Below are 22,946 nucleotides of genomic sequence, written 5' to 3' on the forward strand. Positions count from 1 at the left end.
GGGTTTCCCTGTGCTGTCCACAGAATTGCTGTAGGAAGGATGGCATCCCAAACTTAAAAGCCGCCACTGTTTTCCCTTATGCATTTCCTGGTGGTGATCTCCTGTAGAACTTCCTGTGGTGGACCCCAAGTTAACTGGTGTAGCTGAACTTAAGGTGCAGCTTCTGAGTGGGGAGTGAGGGAGGTGCTTACAGATGAGCTGGGGTGCTTTTATCTGATAGTGTTCTGCTCAGGAACTGAGCTGAGGCTGCAGGGATGTCATGGTTGTCCAGCAACATGCGTACTTGGACTTTCTCTTTACTTCATGTCATGCTTTAGTCATTAACGTATTTGAGGAGCTGCTGACGTGAATCTTCCTCCACCTACAGACCTCGGGTATACAGATTAATAAATAGATTTCTGTGAGCCTTATTCTTGTGCTGCATTTGTAAAAGACTTTGGATGCAAAATGACATTTTTAAGACTACAGACCATCAGCATTAGCAGTTCTTGGTGGCTAAGTAGAGTCTTAAACATTTTTGTGGAGGAACGACAGCTTTGCATTTTCTCTTCTGGCTAGTGACTCCCCTTCTCAGCCAGACGTCCCCCATGCTTTGCATAGGCCATTTCTCAGTAGCCTTGACTGGGTCACTTTCCTGCTCACTGGTAATACAAGGCTGGGCTCTGAAAGCACCATCTCTCCCATATCAGAACTCTCTCTTTGCAAAACAGTATTAAGTGCTGTTGTCCAGGTTTGGACTGCCAAGGTATTGCTCAGCTGTCATTCTGTGTCAAGTGAGGTAGTGGGGCTCATGGGCTTTGGCAAAAATATGCATAGGAGCAGTACTAAAACACCCAGTGTTGTTCTGCAGCTGGTGCTGGTATGTTGGGTATGAATTCAGAGTTGGTTAAGCTTTAATATGTTTGCATTTGTAATGCAGAGGAGATGCATCTACTCATTACAGTTACTGTTTTTTCTGCACAGTTCCTGGCACGGTCAGCCCTCAGACATGCCCAGCTCTCTGTCACTAGCACCCTTCTTTAATGGAGAGAGCAGCATTTTGATCTGCATTTTGATTTTGAGCTGCAGTTAGACCCTCTTGTCTGTAGCATGCATCAAAACGTGACTGTGATGTTGCTATTGGCAGAAAACATTACTACTGCTTATGCTTTTATGTGAATTCACATTCAATCATTAGTTGATTGGTTTGGGATTTCTTTAATTGTATCTTTTGAAAGCTGGCTTAAAAATTAGGAAAGATGCCACTGAATTTTTTTAATGGGAATTCACCATTGGTTCATTCAATGCTCGTTCTTTATTCCTCTTTTCTAGCAACTGATGCTACTTACAGCTGGTTTGCTTCATAGAGGAGGATTACTGAGATATTTTTCTCCCTTATCCTGTAACTTTCTGGGATTTTATAAGGCAGCAGCCCTGTACTCCAGGGGGGGAGAATATGAGCTGTTGCTCTTCAGATGGATGAAATGTCAGTATTTTCAGGCATCAAGAGGGGGCAGTGCCTCATTTCTTTTTGTAGAAAATAGTAAGCACTGACACATAAAAGATGAGAAGAAATTGGAATCTTCCCGCATTGCAGCTGAAGGAGGGCTCACAGTGGATCTGTGAAGGCTTGAGTCAGTGGGGTTGGAGAGAGAGGTTTTGTAATTAAATCCCACAAGTCTGGAAAGTAAAAGTTTAGGAGCATGCACTGAACATGTGAACTTGAATTTGTTTGTTGAAAGTTTCACTGAGTCAGAGGCTGGAAAGCAATACCTGCTTTTAAAATACTGAAGTGTAGCTCTTTCTGGATCTTCGTTATTATTCAGGAGTGGTGCATAATGCTTAAATAAGACAAAAAATGATTCCCTGAGTAGATAAAGCTCTGAAAGTTTGTCTGAAATTACAATAACATCGTATTTTTTTCCCTCCTAACCTATTTTACTAGACTATTTTGAGGATTGTGGTCCTTGGCATATGGGATTACATTGAAAACAAAATAGAGGTAAGCACTCTTACTCTACCTGCTCTTTTTCCAGACAGGCACAGCAAGAAATTATGAGCTGCTTTGTGGTAGATGTGATGGAATACAGTATCTTTTCACTCAAATAAATGTACACAGAATACAGAATTAACCAAGATCATCAAGTCCAACCTATCACCCAACACCATCTAATCAACTAAACCAAGGCACTAAGTGCCTCATCCAGTCTCTTTAAACAATTTCAGTGACGGTGACTCCACCACCTCCCTGGGCAGCCCATTCCAATGGCCAACAACTCTCTCCATGAAGAACTTTCTCCTCACCTCGAGCCTAGACTTCCCCTGGCACAGCTTGAGACTGTGTTCTCTCGTTCTGGTGCTGGTTGCCTGGGAGAAGAGACCAACCCCCTACTGGGTGCAACCACCCTTCAGGTAGTTGTAGACAGCAATAAAGTCTCCCCTGAGCCTCCTTTTCTCCAGGCTAAACAATCCCAGCTCCCTCAGCCTCTCCTCATAGAGCTTGTCCTCGAGGCCTCTCACCAGCCTTGTTGCCCTTCTCTGGACACGTTGAAGTGTCTCAATGTCCTTCTTAAGCTGAGGGGCCCAGAACTGGACACTACTCAAGGTGTGGCCTAACCAGTGCAGAGCCCAGGGGCACAATGACTTCCCTGCTCCTGCTGGCCACACTATTCCTGATCCAGGCCAGGATGCCATTAGCCTTCTTGGCTGCCTGGGCACGCTGCTGGCTCATGTTCAGCCAGCTGTCAATCAGTACCTCCAGGTCCCTTTCTGTTTGGCAGCTCTCCAGCCACTCAGACCCCAGCCTGTGGCACTGCATGAGGTGGTTGTGGCTGAAGTGCAGCCCCTGGCACTTGGACTTGTTGAATGCCGTCCCATTGGACTCTGCCCATCTGTCCAGCTGGTCAAGATCCCTCTGGAGAGCCCTTCTACCCTCTAATTGATCAACACCTGCTCCCAGTTTGGTGTCATCTGCAAATTTACTGATGATGATCCAGCCTAAACCTCCCCTGATGCAGCTTGAGACTATGTCTTCTTGTTCTGTCACAGGTTGCCTGGGAGAAGAGACCAACCCCCACCTAGCTACATCTACCCTTCAGGTAGTTGTAGGCAGCAATAATGTCTCTCCTGAGCTTCCTTCTCTCCAGATTAAACAACCCCAGCTCCCTCAGCTGCTCCTTGTAGGGCTTGTGCTCCAAACCCCTCACCAGCTTTGTTGCCCTTTAATGACTGTATGTATGTACACCACATAGGTGTATGATGCAGGCTCCTTTTCTGTGACAGACTCGGGAGCATGTGATATTTGGCAATATTTCAAGGGAGTGACTGTGGCATTTTTGCCCTTTAAGTCTGTTTTGTTGTTAGAACTGTGCTAGTCTAACTGTTGACACTGCTACCCTGAGATAATGAGCAAGCAATGAGTAAAAACTTGTCATGTGACTTGTGTAACCCCATTCCTGTAATCAAGCTGAAATTAGAACTGATTGAAAAATTGTGTGCAGTCTTCTGGTAGAAAATACTGGTTTGGCAAAACTACTGATTTTATTGTGAATTCATTTTAATTTACTTTGATTACCTTGAATTAAAAATGAAGTAGAATGTACATACTGTTGCAGAGGCAGGTAAGGAGATGCATGTGTTATAAGTAACACATAATCCCAGTCTGAGCAGAAATCAGGAGATAGTTGAAAGCTGTTTCTTGATATGGTCTGATAAACCAGTACTGTACAGAATGCACCAGCAGAAATTCTGGGTTTTCTTGGAATTCAGGTGTGTCTAGAGGCTTGCATACTTTTGTAATAAATTCCTAACTTGTTTTGCTAAAAAAAACCCCAAACAACAAATAAGAAACAACAACCAAAAAAAGCCTGTATCACCAAATTATTGATTCAGAGATCCTTGTTATCGAGGCTAAACACAATGCTTTCTGATTTGGAGTGGAGTGGTATTATTTACTGCCATTAAGTCTTTGTTCCATCTTTTTCTGTGTGTTCCTTTCATCTCTTCATTTATACATTAAGATCTTTGGGTGGGAACTGTGTTGGGTTTTGGGATGATGTTATGCCACGTGGCAAGTAATAAATAAAACTCTTTGGCTGTAGTAGTATTTAAGCTACCACTTCTGCTTGGGGATTTTGGTCAGTATGACAAAAACCTGCCTTTCTCCCTGCCTTCCTACCACAGTTTATATCTCCTCACCTCATAAAATGCACTACAGAATTCTATTGTACTACCTTTAAAAAGAATGAAGCCTTTCTGTGTCTTGGCCAGCTCTCATCTTTTGGGCGCAGTGAGAGCCCTTCAGACCCCAAGCAGAAATGGCGAGGTTATGATCTTTAGGATGAGTTTGAAAAACCTGATTTTTCTCTAGGTGTTTGATGGTGCTGTCATAATCTTGTCCTTGGCACCAATGGTGGCCTCAACAGTGGCTAATGGCCCCAGCAGCCCATGGGATGCTATCAGCCTTATTATCACACTACGAATATGGAGAGTGAAGAGGATCATTGATGGTGAGTGTTGATTCAGTTTGTGACTCCCAAGAAACCTGGCAAGCTGGGAAAAAAGAGATTGTAAAAGATTGCTTGGCACCACTGTTTCTGTTGTTCTCCCTCTTACATTTCAGAAGAGCTGAATATAGGAGAGTTACAGTTCCTCTGGAGGAGAGTAGGACTCAGGTTCATGGCTGTATCTTCAGTTCCCTACGAGCCCTTGTAATTGGTGGGTTTGTTTTTCTGTTAGGCACCTTCACATCCCTTATCTAGTACAGTAAGTGCCCTGACCTGCTTCCTATCTCTTGCCTTCAGGTGTCATACTTTGCAAAATAATTGCTTCCAATCTGCTTTCCTTATTTGCTGCACTGTCCCCATTTCCATACAGCTACCTCTGTCCTGGGGCTTTCTTTTTCCAAGTTCTTACCTGTAATACAATTTCTGTGTTGGATTCCAGCACTTTCTTACTGTGGAGTTCCATGCTGAAGGTGCTCTCTGCAGTCCTGTACAGCATCATAATGAAACACTATATTGGTATGGTTTTGCACAGACCTCTGTGGGGAAGCATCAGAAGAAATAAGAAAACCCCAGAAAGTAAAAGCTGCAGAGAGCAGAACCAGTGACTGTGCCTGGAAGCAAGGTCTTTAATGTAGGCTACCTTGCGTTCAGCAGTTTCAGGCATTTCAGGTTATAGCGAAAAGAGGTGGAAAAGGAATAAATAGAGGATCACTTTGGTCACGTGTGGAACGTCAGGGTCAAGTTGTTATTCTGGCTTTAGATGCCCAGGAAACTATATTCCTCAATAGCTGAGGAAAGGTCATAGCTCTCTGAAGTGTACAACAAACATTTAGGGTGTTTTGTAGCTTCAGAAAATATCAAGAATTTAATTGATCATCTTTGCTGGTAAGTCTGAGTTTGCTGTAGTTACGACAGGAGCAAAATGTCCACAGGCGTTCAGAGGACTCTATTGAAAACTGGGCTGTAGCTTGAAAAGCAGTAGAAGATTGTTTTTCAAAATCTCCTTTATATTCTGCTATTTCCACTAAGGTTTATTTCATACCACAAAGTCTAGTAATTAAATCCTTGGGGCTCTGAAGTAGTTATTTTCATTGGGGAGCCATGCTTTTCAGGTTTAGAGGGTAAGGGCCTGACTCTGGGTGGAAAATCATTCTACCCAGCAGTTCAGGAGATACGTGGTAAACACTGGAAAAGATCTGTGCTAGTGCAGCAGAAGCTGGGAGGAGTATGCAGGATGCATTTCAGCTCAGACAGCCAAATGGATTGCTGACCAAACAAGATCTAGACCCTGCTGATGAGCTGCATTTCACATGTTAGAAATTCTTCCCCAGAAGAAATATTCTGGTGCTATTTGTATAAGAGGTCCTCTAATTGTCTAGATGCAAGTGAAAGGGGTGACATTCTTTGGCCTGTAAAGTTCTATAAAGGTGTTCCCTCTGAGAAAAAAACAAACAGGTAAACAAAAAAAACCCCAACAAATCACAGTTGGGTTACTTTTAAGTGCTTATTTGTGTTTTCCAGCATATGTCCTTCCAGTGAAAGTGGAGATGGAGATGATGATTCAGCAATATGAAAAGGCAAAGGTTATTCAAGATGAGCAGCTGGAAAGACTAACCCAGATCTGCCAAGAACAAGGGGTAAAGTTCACTTATATCTTTATTTACATGGAGCTTGTCATGGCAAATCAAACAGCTCATGTAGTTTGCAAGCTAAGGTATGAAAAGTGTTACTAGGGCTTTAGTTGAAAGGTGACAGGTCTCAGGAAGTGGTGGTTGGAGGCTGCCTGGAGACCAGTGACCATGAAATAATTGAGTTTTTAATATGCAGTCAAACTAAGAGGGGCATCAACAAAACATCCACTCTGGACTTCTGCAGGGCAGACTTTGGCTTATTTAAGGAATTAACTTGGAAAGTACCTTGGGAAACACCCCTTAAAAACAAAGGGGTCCAGGAAGGCTGGACCTACTTCAAGAAAGAAATCTTAAAGGCTCAAGAACAGGCTGTCCCAATGTTCTGCAAGATGAGCCACAGGGGTAGACAGCACCATGGATGGGCAATGAAATTCTGAAGGAATTAAGGGGGAAAAAGAGGGTGTATCAGCTTTGGAAAAAAGGGGAGGCAACCCAGGAAATGTTTAAGGATGTTGCTAGGTCATGTAGGAAAAAAATTAGAGGGACAAAAGCCCATTTAGAACTTAGACTGGCCACTTCTGTGAAGTACAATAAAAGATGTTTTTATAAATATATTAATGGCAAAAGGAGGGGCAAGAACACCCTCCACTCAGTGGGCATGGAAGGGAATATAATAACAAGAGATAAGGAAAAGGCAGAGGTACTTAACACCTTCTTTGCCTCAATTTTCAGTAGTAGGATAGCTTGTCTTCAGGACAGCTGGCCTCCTGAGCTGGCAGATGGAGTCAGGGAGTAGTACAGCCCCCCTGCAATCCAGGAGAAAGAAATTAGAGACCTGCTGAGCCACTTGGATCTCCACAAGTCTATGGGACCAGATGGGATCCATCCTAGGGTAATGAGAGAGCTGGCAGATAAGCTGGCCAAGCCACTCTCCATGTTTTTTCAACAGCCCTGGCTCACTGGAGAGGTCCAAGATGACTGGAAGCTGGCCAACGTGATACCCATCCACAAGAAGGGCTGGAAGGAGGAGTCAGGGAATTACAGGCCTGTCAGCCTGACCTCAGTGCCAGGCAAGAATATGGAACAGATCATCTTGAGTGCAATCACACAACAAATAAGGATGGCCAAGGGATCAGGCCCAGCCAGCATGGATTTAGAAGGGGCAGGTTCTGCCTGGCCAACTTGATCTCCTTTTATGATCAGGTGACCTGCCTGGGGGATGTGGGGAAGGCTGTGGATGTAGTCTATCTGGACTTCAGCAAGGCCTTTGACACCATCCCCCATAGCAAACTCCTGCCCAAGCCGTCAGCCCCTGGCTTGGACAGCAACACTCTGGTGGGTTAGGAACTGGCTGGAGAGCTGAGCCCAGAGAGTGGTGGTGAATGGTGCCATATCCAGCTGGCAGCCAGTCACTAGTGGTGTCCCCCAGGGATCAGTGCTGGGCCCCATCCTGTTCAATATCTTTATTAACAATCTGGATGAGGGCATTGAATTCATCATCAGTAAACTTGCTCCCAAGCTGGGAGCAGGTGTCAATCTGTTAGAGGGTAGGAGAGCTCTGCAGAGGGACCTTGCCAGGCTGGACAGATGGGCAGAGTCCAATGTCATGAGATTCAACACATCTAAGTGCTGGGTCCTACACATTGGCCACAACAACCCCATGCAACACTACGGTCTGGGGACAGAGTGGCTGGAGAGCGGTCAGGCAGAAAGGGACCTGGGGGTACTGTTGACAGCAGCTGAACATGAGCCAGCAGTGTGCCCAGGTGGCCATGAAGGCCAATGGCATCCTGGACTGTATCAGGAGTAGTGTGGCCAGCAGGAACAGGGAAGTCATTGTGCCCCTGTACTCAGCACTGGTTAGGCCACACCTTGAGTCCTGTGTCCAGTTCTGGGCCCCTCAATTCAAGAAAGATGTTGACTTGCTGGAACATGTCCAGAGAAGGGCAACAAAGCTGGGGAGGGGTTTGGAGCACAAGCCCTACGAGGAGAGGCTGAGGGGGGTGGGTTTGTTTAGCCTGGAGAAGAGGAAGCTCAGGGGAGACCTTATTGCTGTCTACAACTACCTGAAGGGTGGTTGTAGCCAGGTGGGGGTTGATCTCTTCTCCCAGGCAACCAGCACCAGAACAAGAGGACACACTCTCAAGCTGTGCAAGGGGAAGTTTAGGCTCAATCTTAGAAAAAAGTTCTTCACAGAAAGAGTGATTGGCCATTGGAATGGACTGCCCAGGGAGGTGGTGGGGTTGACATCCCTGGAGGTGTTTACAACTGGATGAGGCACTTAGTGCCATGGTTTAGTTGGTTAGATAGGGTTGGGTGATCGGTTGGACTTGATGATCTTGAGGTCTCTTCCAACATGGTTGATTCTGTGATTAGTTGCAGCCAGGATGTTGTCAGCATGCTATTTGTCAAGCAACAGTGGTCTTGTTGTGCATGTGTTTTTAAGGTGAGGAAAATAAATGTCAGGATAGAAAAAGAATGCTTCCAGTAGGTAATTTATTGATTGAGTTCAGATTGCTTGACATAGTAATAAAAACATGCAGAAGCCATTGCTGTTGTTGGAGACTGCAGCTGGATTATGGCTATATTCCTGGGTAAAGAATATGCAGTTGAAAGCTAATGAATCTCCCTGCTTTAAATGCAGAAGGCAACTTCCCTTTAGATCAGTCAGAGGTTCTTTTGGCAGACTCAAAATCTTGTAATAGAAGCTTATAGTTCCTGGAAGAAAGTCAAGATTTAAGACTCTTCCCAGACCCACAAAGGTGATTCAGTTGTGAGGTGAGGAATCATGAAGCTTAAAATATCTCAAATAAATAAAAAAGCATGAAAAAAGTGTAAAGCCAGTTTTTGGACAATGATTCAAGAGGTTTTGCAGTTTGGCTCATGCAAATGAGTTCTTGAATAACCTGCTTTATAGTGGAAACCGAGAATGTATGTTGAGGCCCAGGCTAAGCAAGCAGTCAGGTGACCATGAAACCATGATAGAGTGATCCCCCAAGTAACTTCTTTTTTCAGTTGTAAGGGTAACTATAAGGTGTCCAAATAAATCATGGAGGTTTCTAGCTTCAGCTACTACTCACCACTTCCTGGCAGGTGCTTTTCAAATACAAAATTAAGAGACCTGTAACTCTGAATGGCTCAAATCAGTCAAAAAGTTGAAGGACCTGAGCAGACAGAAAGACCATAACAGACCAACTGCCTGAAAGGTGCAGATTTAGGTGTTCATCTTTGCCAAGGAACATCAAATACTTGTGAAACTATCAATATGTAGGTCCCCAAGTGGTTTTGTAGATTTACTTCCAGGTCTCCTAGGATTCTGCAATGAACTCTTGGTGGTGTTAGGCTGTCTTCTCTGTGGCATGAATTTGGAAGGCCTGTTGACAGCGTGTCATTTCATAATATGTTTTTTGAAAGTCTCTTATATTAACAAGAACAAATTTTTTGAGCTTTGACAACAATTAGTTGCTTCCAACTTAGGTGACTATCTTCAGTATCTGCAAAACTGGAATCCTCTTCGTGATAGCTTTATGCAGTGACACTAAGTGTCATGGTTCTGTCATGGTTGTGAAATGAACAGAGAAATGGTGTATGCCTGATTTTACAGGGGAGAAATTATCCTTTGACCACCGAACACAGCAGGCAGATCAGTGATTCTTGAGTCCTGCTGCAGTATTTTGTCTGTCAGACCATTAGGCTAGAGTTCTTGACAGTCATAAAATTGAAAACATTAATTTTTAGGAACTATGTTATGCAAGCAGATAACACAATCTCTAAACAATGTTTGGTGTTACTATTTCATAGTCTTTGAGTAAAGGTGGGCTTGTTATCCCAAGTGAGTTCAGGAACAGCATGTGTTGCTCTCCATTCTGATTCAAGTAGTGCTCTGTGGGCTTGGCTAGCAAGATATCCAAGTGCAGTAGCCCCATTTTGAGCTTCTGAGGGTTACAGCACAGCTGTACATCAAACAAAGAAACACTACATTCTTAGATGAGTAAATCCTCTGAAAACAGAGAAACAGAACAGGTTCTCAGCAATGGAAAATATGGACTATAGAGAAATGGCAGCATAATAATGTCTTGTATTTTACTGCCCTGACTTGCCCTGAGCAAGTGTCTCAGCTGTATAATAAGAGGTAAATGTACTAATTTGCTACAGTTAGCAACATAAGACATTGACACAAGTACTGCATCCTGCCTTTGTAAATTATTAGCTTCATATTTCAGTCAAGAGTAAGTTGTCAGTAATATAATATTCACATTAACATTGTGTATAGTATCTGGTCTGGAAAATGTCTCCTAATGGTATTTAATGTCTAAAATTCTGCCAGGTTTTTGCTTTTTTGTTGGATCATCTTTCCTGAGCGTTTTAAAGGATTGCTCACTCATGGAGTTATGCCTGTTGCATGTCTACAGTTTTGAGTGAAAGTTTGCCTACAGTAGTTTGGCTGCTCTTAAATCTGGAGCAGTGGTAGAGAAGAATTCCAGTTTGCCTTGTCTGTGTGGTGCCACCTCGAGCAGGCAGATGGGATAGCTGGGAGCAGCACCTGCTGCCTCATGTACATGCTGGGGCTCACCAGTGCCAACCCAAGTAAAAAGAATGAGCAAGCCACCATAACTGCCTATGTTCCAGCAGTAGATGTAGATACTGCTTTATCCTGAGGCTGTATCTTTGTGACCACACTGATGCTTTGCATTTATTTAATAAACAGAGATAGTGCTGAAATTTTTCCTATTAGAAAGATTTTGCTTTTCTGAGATCCTGCGTTCAGGTTCTTACAGTTCCACCACTTCTCAGGCAGTTGGGATTGAATTTCTCAAGGCCTGGTATCTTCTGCAGATGAAATCATGTTGAAAGTTTCTAGACAAAATGAAAATGTTCATGATTTCTGAAGAGGAATTGGGGAGAAAAAAAAATTACCCTGTTTTGTTCAGGATTTAAACGAAAATAATCAATGGCCACTTCTCTGAGAGGTCCTGTGCCTTCCTGGTTTTGAGGCTCATGCTTAGCACTTGATAGGCAGAAATGGAGTTCCTGCTTTACAAAAATAAAAGCAGGAAGCAGCCTCCTGTCATCTTGCTTTTTGAATTCTGTTTCTTGTGTCAATTGAGTATTTTCTTGGCCAGTTATAGGGTATCACAACTGTAAAGTACATTTCCATTCCTGAATGACACTGGAGGCATACTTCTGTAAACATGAAAACTCTTTCCAGATGTTGATTTTTGGCTAACCATACATCTGAAAACCAGGATCTATTCTATAAATTGTAGCTGCATGGACCACTGCTTTGTCCTCTGTTGTACCCACTGAAACTGTTTGAATAGTTTGTTGTTTTATTTATTCTCCACTGGCCAAGAAAGAAGTCACTAAATGGGAGTGGAACATGGGGGTAGTCAAGGTAGAAAAAAATTAAATGGCTGTACAGGACCTCCCAAAACATGAGAAATGTGAAGCATCACAGGTGCAGGGATTTCTAAAAATGGGCATAGGTAAAAAAGTCTCACTGCAGTTCCTATCAAAAATAAGAGCAGGGCGTATTGCTGATGGTGTTGTTTTATCAGAGTAACTTAACTACAAAACAAAGTTTCTTTAACAATGTTAAATTCCAGTCAGAGAAGGTTGCCTTTTTTCCTCTGGAATCACCTGCAAAGGAACTTAATTTCTGCTTAACTTCCGTAAGAGTCCTTCAGCTCAGTACCACCTAGCCAAGACTAAGTAAGTATTCAGCCATATCACAAGAACTCCTTTTCTGTCAGCTCCTATAGAATTGGGGGTTTTATCATTCTTGGAGCTGTAACAACTATGGAAGTCCTAATTTCTCTTTTATCTTGGAATATAATTTGCACAACAGCTGCTAGTTTAATGACAGGGCTATTTAGCTGGTAAAATTGCCTATCGGAGAAATAACTTATGTTATCCTTTGGCAATCATTTTAATTTATTTCTAACTACCAGTCATTTTCTTGGTGAGTGGAAGGCAGCCAAGGTCATCCTGTGTTTCATTCTGCCCGTAAATCATTAGTTTGCAACTGTCTCCTGATTTTTATTGTTGCCAACAATGGCTAAACTAATGGAAATAAACATTGGATTGTATCCCAGTGACAGATGAGTTTTAGGGCAGGGCATTTGGTACAGACAGCACTAATAGAACTGAGCAGAGTAATTGCTCCTGCATTAGATACCAGTAAGCTTCTGGCTAAAATGTTCATTGATCTCTCTGAAATTGTCAGTCATACTCTGTTGCTAAACCATTAAAAGAAAGTACTGTATGATTCACTGCTAAGTCCCCTTTCTGGATCTGACATGCATGTTGTAAAATATCAGACAATGGGTGGTAGGATTTGTAAAACCAGGCATGGAAACTGAGATCGATTCTCTTGTTGGTTTACCTGCTTATAAATAATCACTTAATGTGTTCTTCAAGTGAGGAAGTGCACAGGTGTGTCCCAGAGTTCTTTCTGTTTTGTTCCCAGCCAAAATATTGCTAGGTTTGTGCTACAAGAGGATAGGTAACACATTTTGAAAACAGTAAGTAAGCTTAAATTTACCATCGAGTAATTCTCTTCATGCCTGACAAGCTAGTTACTCGCAAGAGATCTTCCTTTTTCTTGGTAATAAGTGTATTTTCACATTAGCTATGTGTATTACACCCTTATTGCTGTCTTCAGCTCCCTCATGGGAGGTGCACAGCATCAGTACACAAGTTTGGAATGTGCAATATTCCTATTAAATACAAGAGCAAACATTTTCACTAGGAGAATTGTCAGGCACCAGGGCAGAGTGCCAGGAAGGTTGTGGTATATCACAGAATCATGGAATGTTAGGGGTTGGAAGGGACCTTGAAGGGTCATCCAGTCCAACCTCCCTGGCAGAGCAGGATCACCTATACCAGATCACACAGGAATTCATCCAGGCAGGTTTTTAATATCTCCAGAGAGGGAGACTCCACAACCCGCCTGGGCAGCCTGTTCCAGTGTTCTGTCACCCTCACAATGAAAAAAACTGTTCCTCATGCTTGCATGGAACTTCCTATGCCTCAACTTGGAGACAAAGAACTCCGCCTCATCTTATCATTGGTGACCAAGGCACCCACCTTGTCCAGCCGTGGGCCTCCATTGCCTCTAGTGTTAGTTTTTCCTGCAATGTTTTTGAAGAAGCCCTTTCTGTTGTCCTTGACCTCCCTTGCAAGGCTTAATTCCAAGGAGGCTTTAGCTTTTCTAGTTGCCTGTCTGCATCCTCTGACAACAGTCTTACGCTCCTCCCAAATGGCCAGGGCCTCCTTCCATGATCTGTAGACTCTCTTCCTCCGCTTGAGTTTGCTCAGCAGTTCCCTACTTAACCATGCAGGTCTCCTGACTCCCTTTCTCAGTTTCTTACTTGTTGAAATGCTCTGATCTTGAGCTTGGAAGAAGTAGTCCTTGAATATTAACCATCATGAGCCCCTTTGCCTTCTGGTACCTGTCCCATGAGATTTCCCCTAGAAATTGCTTGAAAAGGACAAAGTTGGCCCTGCTGAAGTCCTGGGTTGTAATCCTGCTTAGTGTTCTGTTCCTACCACACAGCTCCATCATCTCATGATTGCTACAGCCAAGGCTGCCCTCAACCTTTGCTGGTTCAACCAGACCCTCCTTAAGTCCAGTAGCACTCCTCTCCTAGTTGGCTCATCCACCATTTGCATCAGGAACCTCCTGGACTGTGGATGGCTGGCTGAGTAGGCCTGCCAGCAAATACCTGGGTAGCTAAAATCCCCCGTGATTACAAGGCCGTTATCAGCTGCCATCAGCTGTCTGTAGAAGGCCTCATCAACTTCCTTGTCCCGATCAGGCGGTCTGTAATAAACACCCACAACAGTATCTTGTCATGCTAGCCTGCCCCTTGATTTGCACCCACAGATTCTCAACTTGTCCCTCATCTGCCCCTGAATAGGACTTAATACATTCTAGTTGCTCCCTCATGTGAAGAGCAAGACTGCCACCTCTCATTGTTGACTTCCCCTTCCTATAAAGGACATGGCTATGCATGACCGTATTCTAGTCCTGTGAGCTGTCCCACCACCACCCACCACACGTGGATTTCTAACTCCTGTGTATATACACCTTGGAGATACTTAAAACTTGAGAGGACAGGCTTTTAGCAACCTGAGCTAAATGGACTTGCTTTAAGCAGGATTTTGGACTAGGTGATCCTCACAGGCCCCTTTCAGCCTACTTGATGCTGTAATTCTATGATGTTTTAAAGTAGACTTTTTTCCATTGCAAAGTGCTAGGAACTTAAAGGAACACAGCAGAAGCTACCAAAGGACGTGTAATCAAAGATAATGAATATCGCAAGTGTCCTACTAAATGTCAGTAGCCGTCTCAAGTGCTCAGTTTATAATTCATCTTGAAGTCAGAAGATGTTGTTATCAAGGAAACTAAGGTAAACCAAGTTACCTTCCACACAACAGCATTGTTTACCCGCTGGCTTTCTGTGGGATTTGCAAGGTTCTTAACACAGAGCTGATACCTATGAGCAAGTCTTTGTGACCGTTTGAGGCTGTGCCTTTAAGAGAGGGACAGTGCTGGGACACTCTGGCTGAATGTTTTGTAAACATGGTATTCTAAACAAATTTCATTGGTAGATTGGTAGAGTGTAGCTTTAAGTTTTAGTGCAGCTGGAATTTTCCTCAGTTCCCGTGTGTTCCTCTCCGCTCACCTTTTCCAGCCTGTCTGCTTCTGGGCACCTGGCCAGAACGATAACAGATAAGCACTAATCCTGCACTAGGCCTAACAAGAGTTTTCTTCCTTATTAACTCCCCTTTTCTCTCTCTAACCCTCTTTGGGGAAAAAGGGAGGTAGGGGGGTGAAGGGGGTACAGGGGGAAACCCCCCTCTTCGGAGGTGGGGGTCTTGTTCCTGTATCTTTCTTTGCTGTATATTTCTGTATATATATTGTAAATAATATATATTTTGTGTACATATTTACCCAGCATCTCACATTGCTTTGTAAATACAGCATCTCCTTTGCTTCTCCGGCTGAGTTAGCTGTGGTTTCTTAGTCCTTCTTAGTGGGGGAGGGAAAGCTGGGCCTTCTCTCTCAACCCACCACAGTCTTAATTTAAACAAATCAAAGCATTTACATAAGTTTACATGCCTCTTTTTCCCCTCGTGATGTGCATAATACGCATCATTCCTTACAGGCTGAAGGGAGGGATGGTGTACCTTAAAACATGAGGCATGAGGTATGATTCTTATTTACCTTTTCCCAGGTATTTTATTGAATGTCCTTAAATTTTCTTAAATTAATAAAATGATAAATTGTGGGGTTTCCTCCATCCCACTCCTTCTGAACATGCTAGAAGTTTAGAGAGTTTGAGTTTGCATTTGGAAGCAGTATATTGGGTTGGGTTTTGTCTCTGTCGTATAGTCTGTCTATAACAGAATTATGGTCTGCATCTCTGTCAGTGACAGTGAATGTGGCAGTGAGACAAACACCACTATTACAATGAATTCTCTCTTCTCTGCCAATAAAATGACAGTTGCACACACTACAGTACTGAATTCTAGTTTTCCACTGCTATAATGACTACATACGCTTCAGGACAAACATGAATGGGACCTAGTAGTTGATCATCTGTGGTCATGGTAAAGCAGAAGGGAAGAGGCTGTGCTAACCAGCTGCAGCTGCTTGCTTTTGTAGGCAGCATCAGTTTCTGCTGTTGTCTTTCTGAATATCTTTGTGTTCTATTATTCACCTTACACATGAGGTTGAAGTCCAGTGCTCTGTGCTGCTGTGCCTAGGAATGTGGTGCTCATATCTGCTCTTGACAGCTTCACGTTCAGTTCTGGATTTTAGACCAGCTGAACTAGTTCAGTGTTAAGGCTTGAAAATAAGCATGTGGATTGTGTTTGCACCTAGGAATAAAAGGGTTCACACCGCACTTAAAAAGTTTTAAGTCCTCCATCCACTTCTCACCCTCAGGCAGGAGATGAGTAAAGTGCTGCACGAGCCAAGATACCATATGTAGGTTTCAGTTTTTGCTAGAATGTATCGTTTGTGTGGTCTCCTAAGCAGGTGCTTGCCCCTGCCGCTGTAGGAACAAGCGTGTCTTTCTGTCTTTCAAACATCAGATGGCAGCAAAGCCCCTTCTGCTTTTGACATCACTGGAAGTACTGGCGTTCACCGGAATAATCGTGGGAGTTACTTTCTCTGTGGATTTGTTTCTCATGCTATCTGTGTGGTTGGGATCCCACCAAGGTGGGAATTTACCCCCGTATAAATAGGAAGGAAAGAGTTGTTTGGACAAAGTGTCCAACACAGTGATCTCAGCAAAGGCTGCAGACTGCTTCTCGGTCCAGCATGCCAGGCTTGTTGGCAAAGCTGTATTGATAAAATGTATGAGCTCATCTATTAAAAACTGGATGGTGACTGGGAAATTTTAAAGATTGACAATAATCTGTAGATATTTGGAAACACTTTATCACTTGGAAGAGGTAAGTGGGCATCAGAAAGACTGGTCTCTTCCCTTCTTTTTTTCTGTAGGTTCACTGTGGCAAGAAAGATCACCTAATGTGCTTCCTTTTCCACATCTGTGATATGCAGTGGTGCCCCTCAATCTTTGATTATTACAAAGTTCACCCAATCTTTGTAAATGCTGATGCTGGCTTGGTTAAATTGGGTGTCATTGCTGAGCTGACATTTAGATAGTTCTGTCTATTTGTGTTATGAAATAGTGCCATCCTTTTTCTCTTCCATGAAAAAATAAATCATATCCTGCCTCTAGGCCAGAACTGAGCATTTTAGTGGAAACAGTTATTTTTCTGACACACAAGAATGTTTTTGAAGGATGAAATGTAAAAACAAAACAGTAATGATGCCTTATTATTACTGCCTTTTAGTTTGAGTTAGGCAAGTAGATATGGTCAGGTAACTTTTTTGTTTTTACAGTTTTGAGATTTATTTTTTCCTGTTGTGCTTGAGTGCATTTCTTTAAACCAAAAGAGTTTCTGAAAGAATAGCTTTCTCCCTTTCAAGGTGAAATGTAAGAGATTTGGCGATTTATTTATTTTTCCCCAAGTCAAGGATAAAATCTGAAACTCTTTGTGCTGTGAAGTTGAACTCCAGACAGTCATGTCTTGGCACATGACACATTGGTGTGCCATGGGCACACCTCAGGAGGCCTCAGGAGGCCTAGGAATGACTGGGAGAAGAGTTGGTACTACATCATCCTAGCTAGTGAACACAAATCCCACTCTCTGGGATCAGCTGTGAGGGTTTCATTGAAGGAAAAGCATTTCACTGGAGTAGGGCTATGTTGACATTTGCTGATGCTATCTTGCACCTCTCTGACTGCCACTGCCAGAGGACCTCTGGTTAAAATCAGTGAGTGTCTCTTGGAGCCAGCTGTCTGCAGATGCCAAACCTCTGTCCACTGATTTCAAGATGGAGAAAAAGCTACGTTTTGTTAGGTCGTGGTATTAGGTAGTTTGATTGTGATCTGGAAATCTCAATCTGCCCTTTTACTCAAGATTTGAGTCTTTGAGTGGGCCTTCCAGCTATTGTAGTTCCTTCCCTTATGCTCTGGAAAGCAGATAGTCTCCAGATGTGGAATCTCTTATTCTTTCTTCTTTCTTTCTTTCTGAAATCTGCAGAAACTCTGTCTTGTTTCCCCTTTGGTTGTTTACACAGCGTGGAGGAACTGCTGGTGCTCTGCAGGGTGCCTGGGGTTTGTGAACCACAGTGGAGCTACCCAGGTCTGCTGGCAGATTCCAATAGCTGACAGCAAAGCAGTTTGGAGTCAGCATCTGAGTAGCAAGAGATAGAACCAGATTCCTTTAGCCTACATGCCAGTTTTCCAGCACTGAGGTGCTAATTCCATCACTGTAAATGCAGTGTGACAGGTGCAGTGTGGTTCGCTGTAGCATCATGCTCTCTGATGGCTTTTCAGGCCCTCAACTGTGGGAGGCCCAGCAATGCTAAATTTTAAATGCCTTAGCCTATTACTTGCCTCATTTGCTTTTCCCTCTCAGACTCTCTATAATTGGACATGACTTGGTCACTGCTGTATTACTGATCTTAAAAAGAGTTTAAAAAAATGAATCTCTGTCATGCAGCCTCACAGCTGTGCTGGATGGAAGAGGGGAAGGACAGTGGGATTTTGTAGTGCTTATATAAGGGTTTAAAGGCTCTCTGCAACCTATCCAGAAAATTGCTTTCCTTCCTGCTTTGTGGAAGACCTGTGGCTGTCAAGCACAAGAGAAATATGCTGTGTCCATCAATCGGATTTTACCTGGTAGATTTTGTCTTTTTGTCAGGTGTCTGCTTAGCACCAGTTGCGAGGCAAATGCCCTCCTGATTGCAGGAAGTCATTAGCTGCTGTGGCTCCTGTGTTCGAGGGGAATGGCTGGAAAACCCTTCCCCAGGGATTTCTGCAGACAGTTGAATACAGAAGATTTCAAGCTGGAAGAGGACTCTGGTTTCCCTTGCCCAGTTACTGAGGGAGAATCATTCAGAGTGCAGATTAGAGAACTTTGCCCATAGAAATCCTCATCACAAAGTCTAGCAGGTTAGGGATGTTTGTCGTGAACCTAAATGCCTGTTAAGAGTAGCCTTCTCTAAAGATTTCATGTAACTTGGCACTTTAGATCTGTTACAAGTTGTCTAAAATCCTATCTTCAGGATGCAGGTATATACAAAATAGAAGACTAGCATGAGGCACTCATTATTTTTAGATTGTGTGAGCAGTAGTCTGGTTCATATGGACTCTGGGAGAGCATCAGCAGCTTGGACTTACATCCCAACTCATCCACATTGTGTGTGCTGTCAGTCTGTGGTGGTTTACTGATAAATACTGTAGAATACAGATAACATGAACTGTGGAGTATAGACCTCTGGCTGTGCTTATTTGACATTAATATGTAATGGTTTTCTCTCTAGTTTGAAATCAGGCAGCTGAGGGCCCACCTTGCTCAGCAGGATTTGGACCTGGCTGCAGAGAGAGAGGCTGCACTGCAGGTCCCACATGTACTGAACAAACAGAGCAGCAACAGATACAAGGTGGTAGCAACTGAAGATTCAGATGATGACACCACTGACAACATCACTGAGTTGCGACCTTCACGAGGTGAGTGCTGCCCATGTGTTGCTACCCGCTGGCACAGCTGATCCCTTACATGGAGTTACTGAACCCACTAAATAGCTTCACTTTAGCAGTGAATCAGTTACTTTCCCTGGAGACTGCATTTGCCCTTTTTTGCAAAGAGACAGTGACTGCTTCAAAGTGGCAGGAGCTGTTCTATTTGCAAACCAATGCTGAGCAGAGCCAATAAAATGATTAAGGAAGAAAATGACTGTGATAGACCTTCCCGGTGTCCCCGTGATTATATCCACCAGACACTAAAGAAGCAGCAGCCAAATCAGAATTGGCAAAAGGATCATCACTCAGAAGTAAAAGCAGGGAAACTGAAAACATCACAAAACAGTTTTGGTCCTTGGCCACTTACATTTCTGTGGTTTTGCAATGGGGCTTGCCTTGCATAAAGGCTGTGCTCTCAACTGATGGTTCAAAACTGCCAGTGCTGGACCGTCCAGATGTGCTTGGACAGAGCAGATGTGGTGCCAGAAAGGGAGTGATGCACTGTGTAGGCAGCTCCTGCTCCGATGTCTAAGTGCCACTTGACTATAATGAAGAGCAGTCTGTTGTCTGTGAGCTGTCTGTTGGGCAGGTGTGTGGTTCAGAGGAATGTCAATTATGTTTACTTGGGTCCATTTTTATCACACAAGTGCTAGACCAGAAGTATTTTTGGAGGAGATGTGTGATTCTCCCAGCCCTTGCAATGGAGTGCAGAGTGCATCCTAATCTTATAGCATTTAATAGAATACTGCAGAGAAGACAGCACTTTCTACCTTAGTGGGATGTTAATCTTCCATAGACATCTTAGATTGATGATTTTAGATGATGAACAGTGTGTGAGTATATCTGACTTAGCGGTTTGCATGCTGTCTTTATTTTGGTCAAACTCCTTAGGACTGAAGGCGCAGAAGTACTTTAGTCAAAAGGTTTAAGAGAAAAGGCACCAGACATTTTCTAGCAATCTTTTCCATTCTCTACACAGCAATAAAAGCATGTAGAAATTGTTTTTGTTTTTCCCTCTAACCACAGTTCAGCCATTAATTATTCCTGATTTGAAATTGTATTTAAAAGCAGACAGTTGAGCAGATTGCCCCCTAAAATGCATGTCTCCCTTTTTTGTAGTATTTCAGAGGTTTCCCCAGTGGATATATTATAATTTATGTATGTGTTCCTTGAGGGTTACATTTGGAACTAGAAATTGTTGTGCACATTATAAGGAGGCTTGCTGAAATTTTAGTGCTGTGGAGATTCATCTGAAAATTCCTCTGTCCAAGGTATTCATTCCAACATCTAGATTAACACAATCACTCATTATCTGTATCTCTGTGCAACAAAGTAGACACACAATCTTCAAGACTGATTTCTGCTTTCAGCTAGGCCCCACGGTTAGAGGTTCATGCTTTTCACTGAGAATGTGGTACTTTACGTGTCAGGTAAGGTGCAGTTGTGCTGTATTTAAACATTCATGCTGACACCCATCTGTGGTAGTCTCCCATCATGGTGGATACTGACAAGGGGCCCAGTTAAGATTGCATGAGAAACCACAAGCCTAGCAATAATGTTCAGTGCTTTAATTCACAATTCAGGTAACAGTCAGCTGGGGCAGAGGATTTTTCATGTTACTTCCTGGATTATTTTGCAAAGGAAAGAATTAGTCAACTATCAGGGCCTTGCAATGCCGGTTTAGAGATTGCTTCTATGTAAGCTACAGGACTGAAAACCTCCAGTAATAGCTTGAGAAGACAGTTACCCCTGAGGAAGAAGGACCATGAGCTAGCCCTGCCTGGCTCTTGTCCCTCACCACTTCAACTGGGTCCTTCTCCCCCAGGCTCTCCCAGCACCAACTTGCCCTTCCAGTAATAGGCTGGCTGTTGCTGCAGGAGCTTTCACCATTATCACTTTGGTATGCCACCAGCATTTTGTCATCTACACCATGGCTATTCTGTCTGGTATCAGCAAAACCTGACTTTGGCATGTTGGATGGAGGAAGAGCATGTCACCAGCTGAAGATGCCTCCATTTGCACAGCGTGGAAGGGGTGTACCTAGTTGGTGTAGGATCTTCCATCTCCCCACCTGCTCAGGCACATGATACACGCATGAGACATGGCTCTGTAGAGCATATCGGAGAGATGTTTCCCTTCTGTATCCTCCTGCTTCCCATGTGCTGTGGTTACACTGGTTATGGTTTCTTCAGGGCTTTCCACACCACTTGCTCTGCCCGGAACTGTAAAAGCCACCAGTGTTTTAACTCCTGACTTCTGGGTCAAGGGTTATGTTTTGCAAGTTACAGTCTGTGTCAGACTACATTAGGAATTGCTTTGCTTCCATTTTCTCTAAGCTGCATTTTGCCTCCTTAAAGAGTCCAGATTGATGACTGCAGTTAATCATTCTGTGTGCCATGTGGTGTTTGTGAGCTTTGAACAATATCTGCAGTTGTCTGTTGTTATACTGACTAGATGGAGGAGAAATAAGGGACTGGATTGCTATTATTGCTAAAGAATAACTAGTTCGAAGCCACAATTCAACTGCTAGGCGAAGCAGGCTCTTATGTGCTGTTCTTTTATGCTCTGGCAGAACAATAGCCCTACATAGAACACCTGAGGGTAAGGTATGGCATGAAAAGTGCTTGGGCCAAATTTAATTTTGTCCACCTTCAAAAAATCACTGTCTTTGGGGAGCCCTGAATTCTGCCAAACCAGCCAGCCTGAGCTGGCTTAGAAAACATACTACATGAGAAAGCAGGATACTCCATCTCCAGCTAATCGTCTTTCCCTGGTCTATATTGAACAATGGGAACATTCAGTGCAGAATACTTTACCATGGAGGGGTTACAGAATAAGAAAGCATTAAGTCTTTTAGCTCATTTCTCTACCTTGGAGTTTTATGGGATAGTGCATAAGTTAAAGGTCCTCAGGGGTAGCTGTAGCTTGTACTCTGGTATTTTCACTGGACGCTGTGCAACCATTTCCTACCGCATTAGTAAAGTCAGGTAGGTAACCTCAGCATCACGTGTTAAGACACAGCATCCCAAGGGGTTTTTGTAGAGACACATACAGTGGCCTAGACCAGGAGAGGACTCTCTGCTGGCTGATTTGGGAGCTTGCAGCAGGAGACCTCCTAACATAGCAGAGTAACTCTGTGGAAAATGTATGGATATATGGATATATTTTCTAATTAATTTGGCTAAGGAGGAGGAAATTTTTCACCTTAAACTTTATTTGAATGGAGGTTTTCCTTGTCTTGCCAAAAACTTGATCTCTAGAGTAGACAAACATGAAAGCTAAAACACAGGCTTCAGCATGCAAGTCAAAGGGTACTGTTGCCAACAGCAGGAAAGATGATGGACTGAAAGGAAGGGCAGGACTCTGGGAGCTATAAACACAGGGCAAAGCTGTGACATTTGCTGCACTGTGAGCACTTTACTTGGCTTCTCTGTTTCACTTTGTAAAGAGCTTAGGGTGAAAGCTGTTGCATGTGAATGCACAGCAGCATCACTAATGATTTTCAGGACCGTTGTGGTCAGCCCTTCTCTAAGAGCAAGGGAAATATCCTGAGTGCTGTCATCTCCTTTCTTCTTCCCACAGATGATTACCATTTGACATAAAGGCAAATACTACCCTATCTCTTCATCTCTAAATTATAAAAGAATTTTTTTCTCTTGCTGAGTTCTTACCTCATACAGTATGTAACTGGTTGCATTCAGAAAAACTTCCAATGTTTTATT

At 43.3% G+C, this 22,946-nt stretch overlaps 1 protein-coding gene across 4 annotated transcripts in view; it reads left to right on the forward strand.

The window, feature by feature from the left end:
• Positions 1-22,946, forward strand: part of TMEM266 (transmembrane protein 266) — an 88,832-nt gene that overhangs the window by 55,176 nt on the left and 10,710 nt on the right. For all 4 annotated transcript variants that reach the window (XM_054168912.1, XM_054168915.1, XM_054168914.1 and 1 more), the window contains exons 8-11: positions 1,925-1,981; positions 4,349-4,487; positions 6,006-6,121; positions 19,026-19,212. In XM_054168912.1, coding sequence (XP_054024887.1) covers positions 1,925-1,981; positions 4,349-4,487; positions 6,006-6,121; positions 19,026-19,212 — 499 coding nt within the window. The remainder of the gene's footprint in view (positions 1-1,924; positions 1,982-4,348; positions 4,488-6,005; positions 6,122-19,025; positions 19,213-22,946) is intronic.

This window comes from Dryobates pubescens, chromosome 17, assembly GCF_014839835.1.
Source record: "Dryobates pubescens isolate bDryPub1 chromosome 17, bDryPub1.pri, whole genome shotgun sequence".
Taxonomy (NCBI): Eukaryota; Metazoa; Chordata; class Aves; order Piciformes; family Picidae; genus Dryobates; species Dryobates pubescens.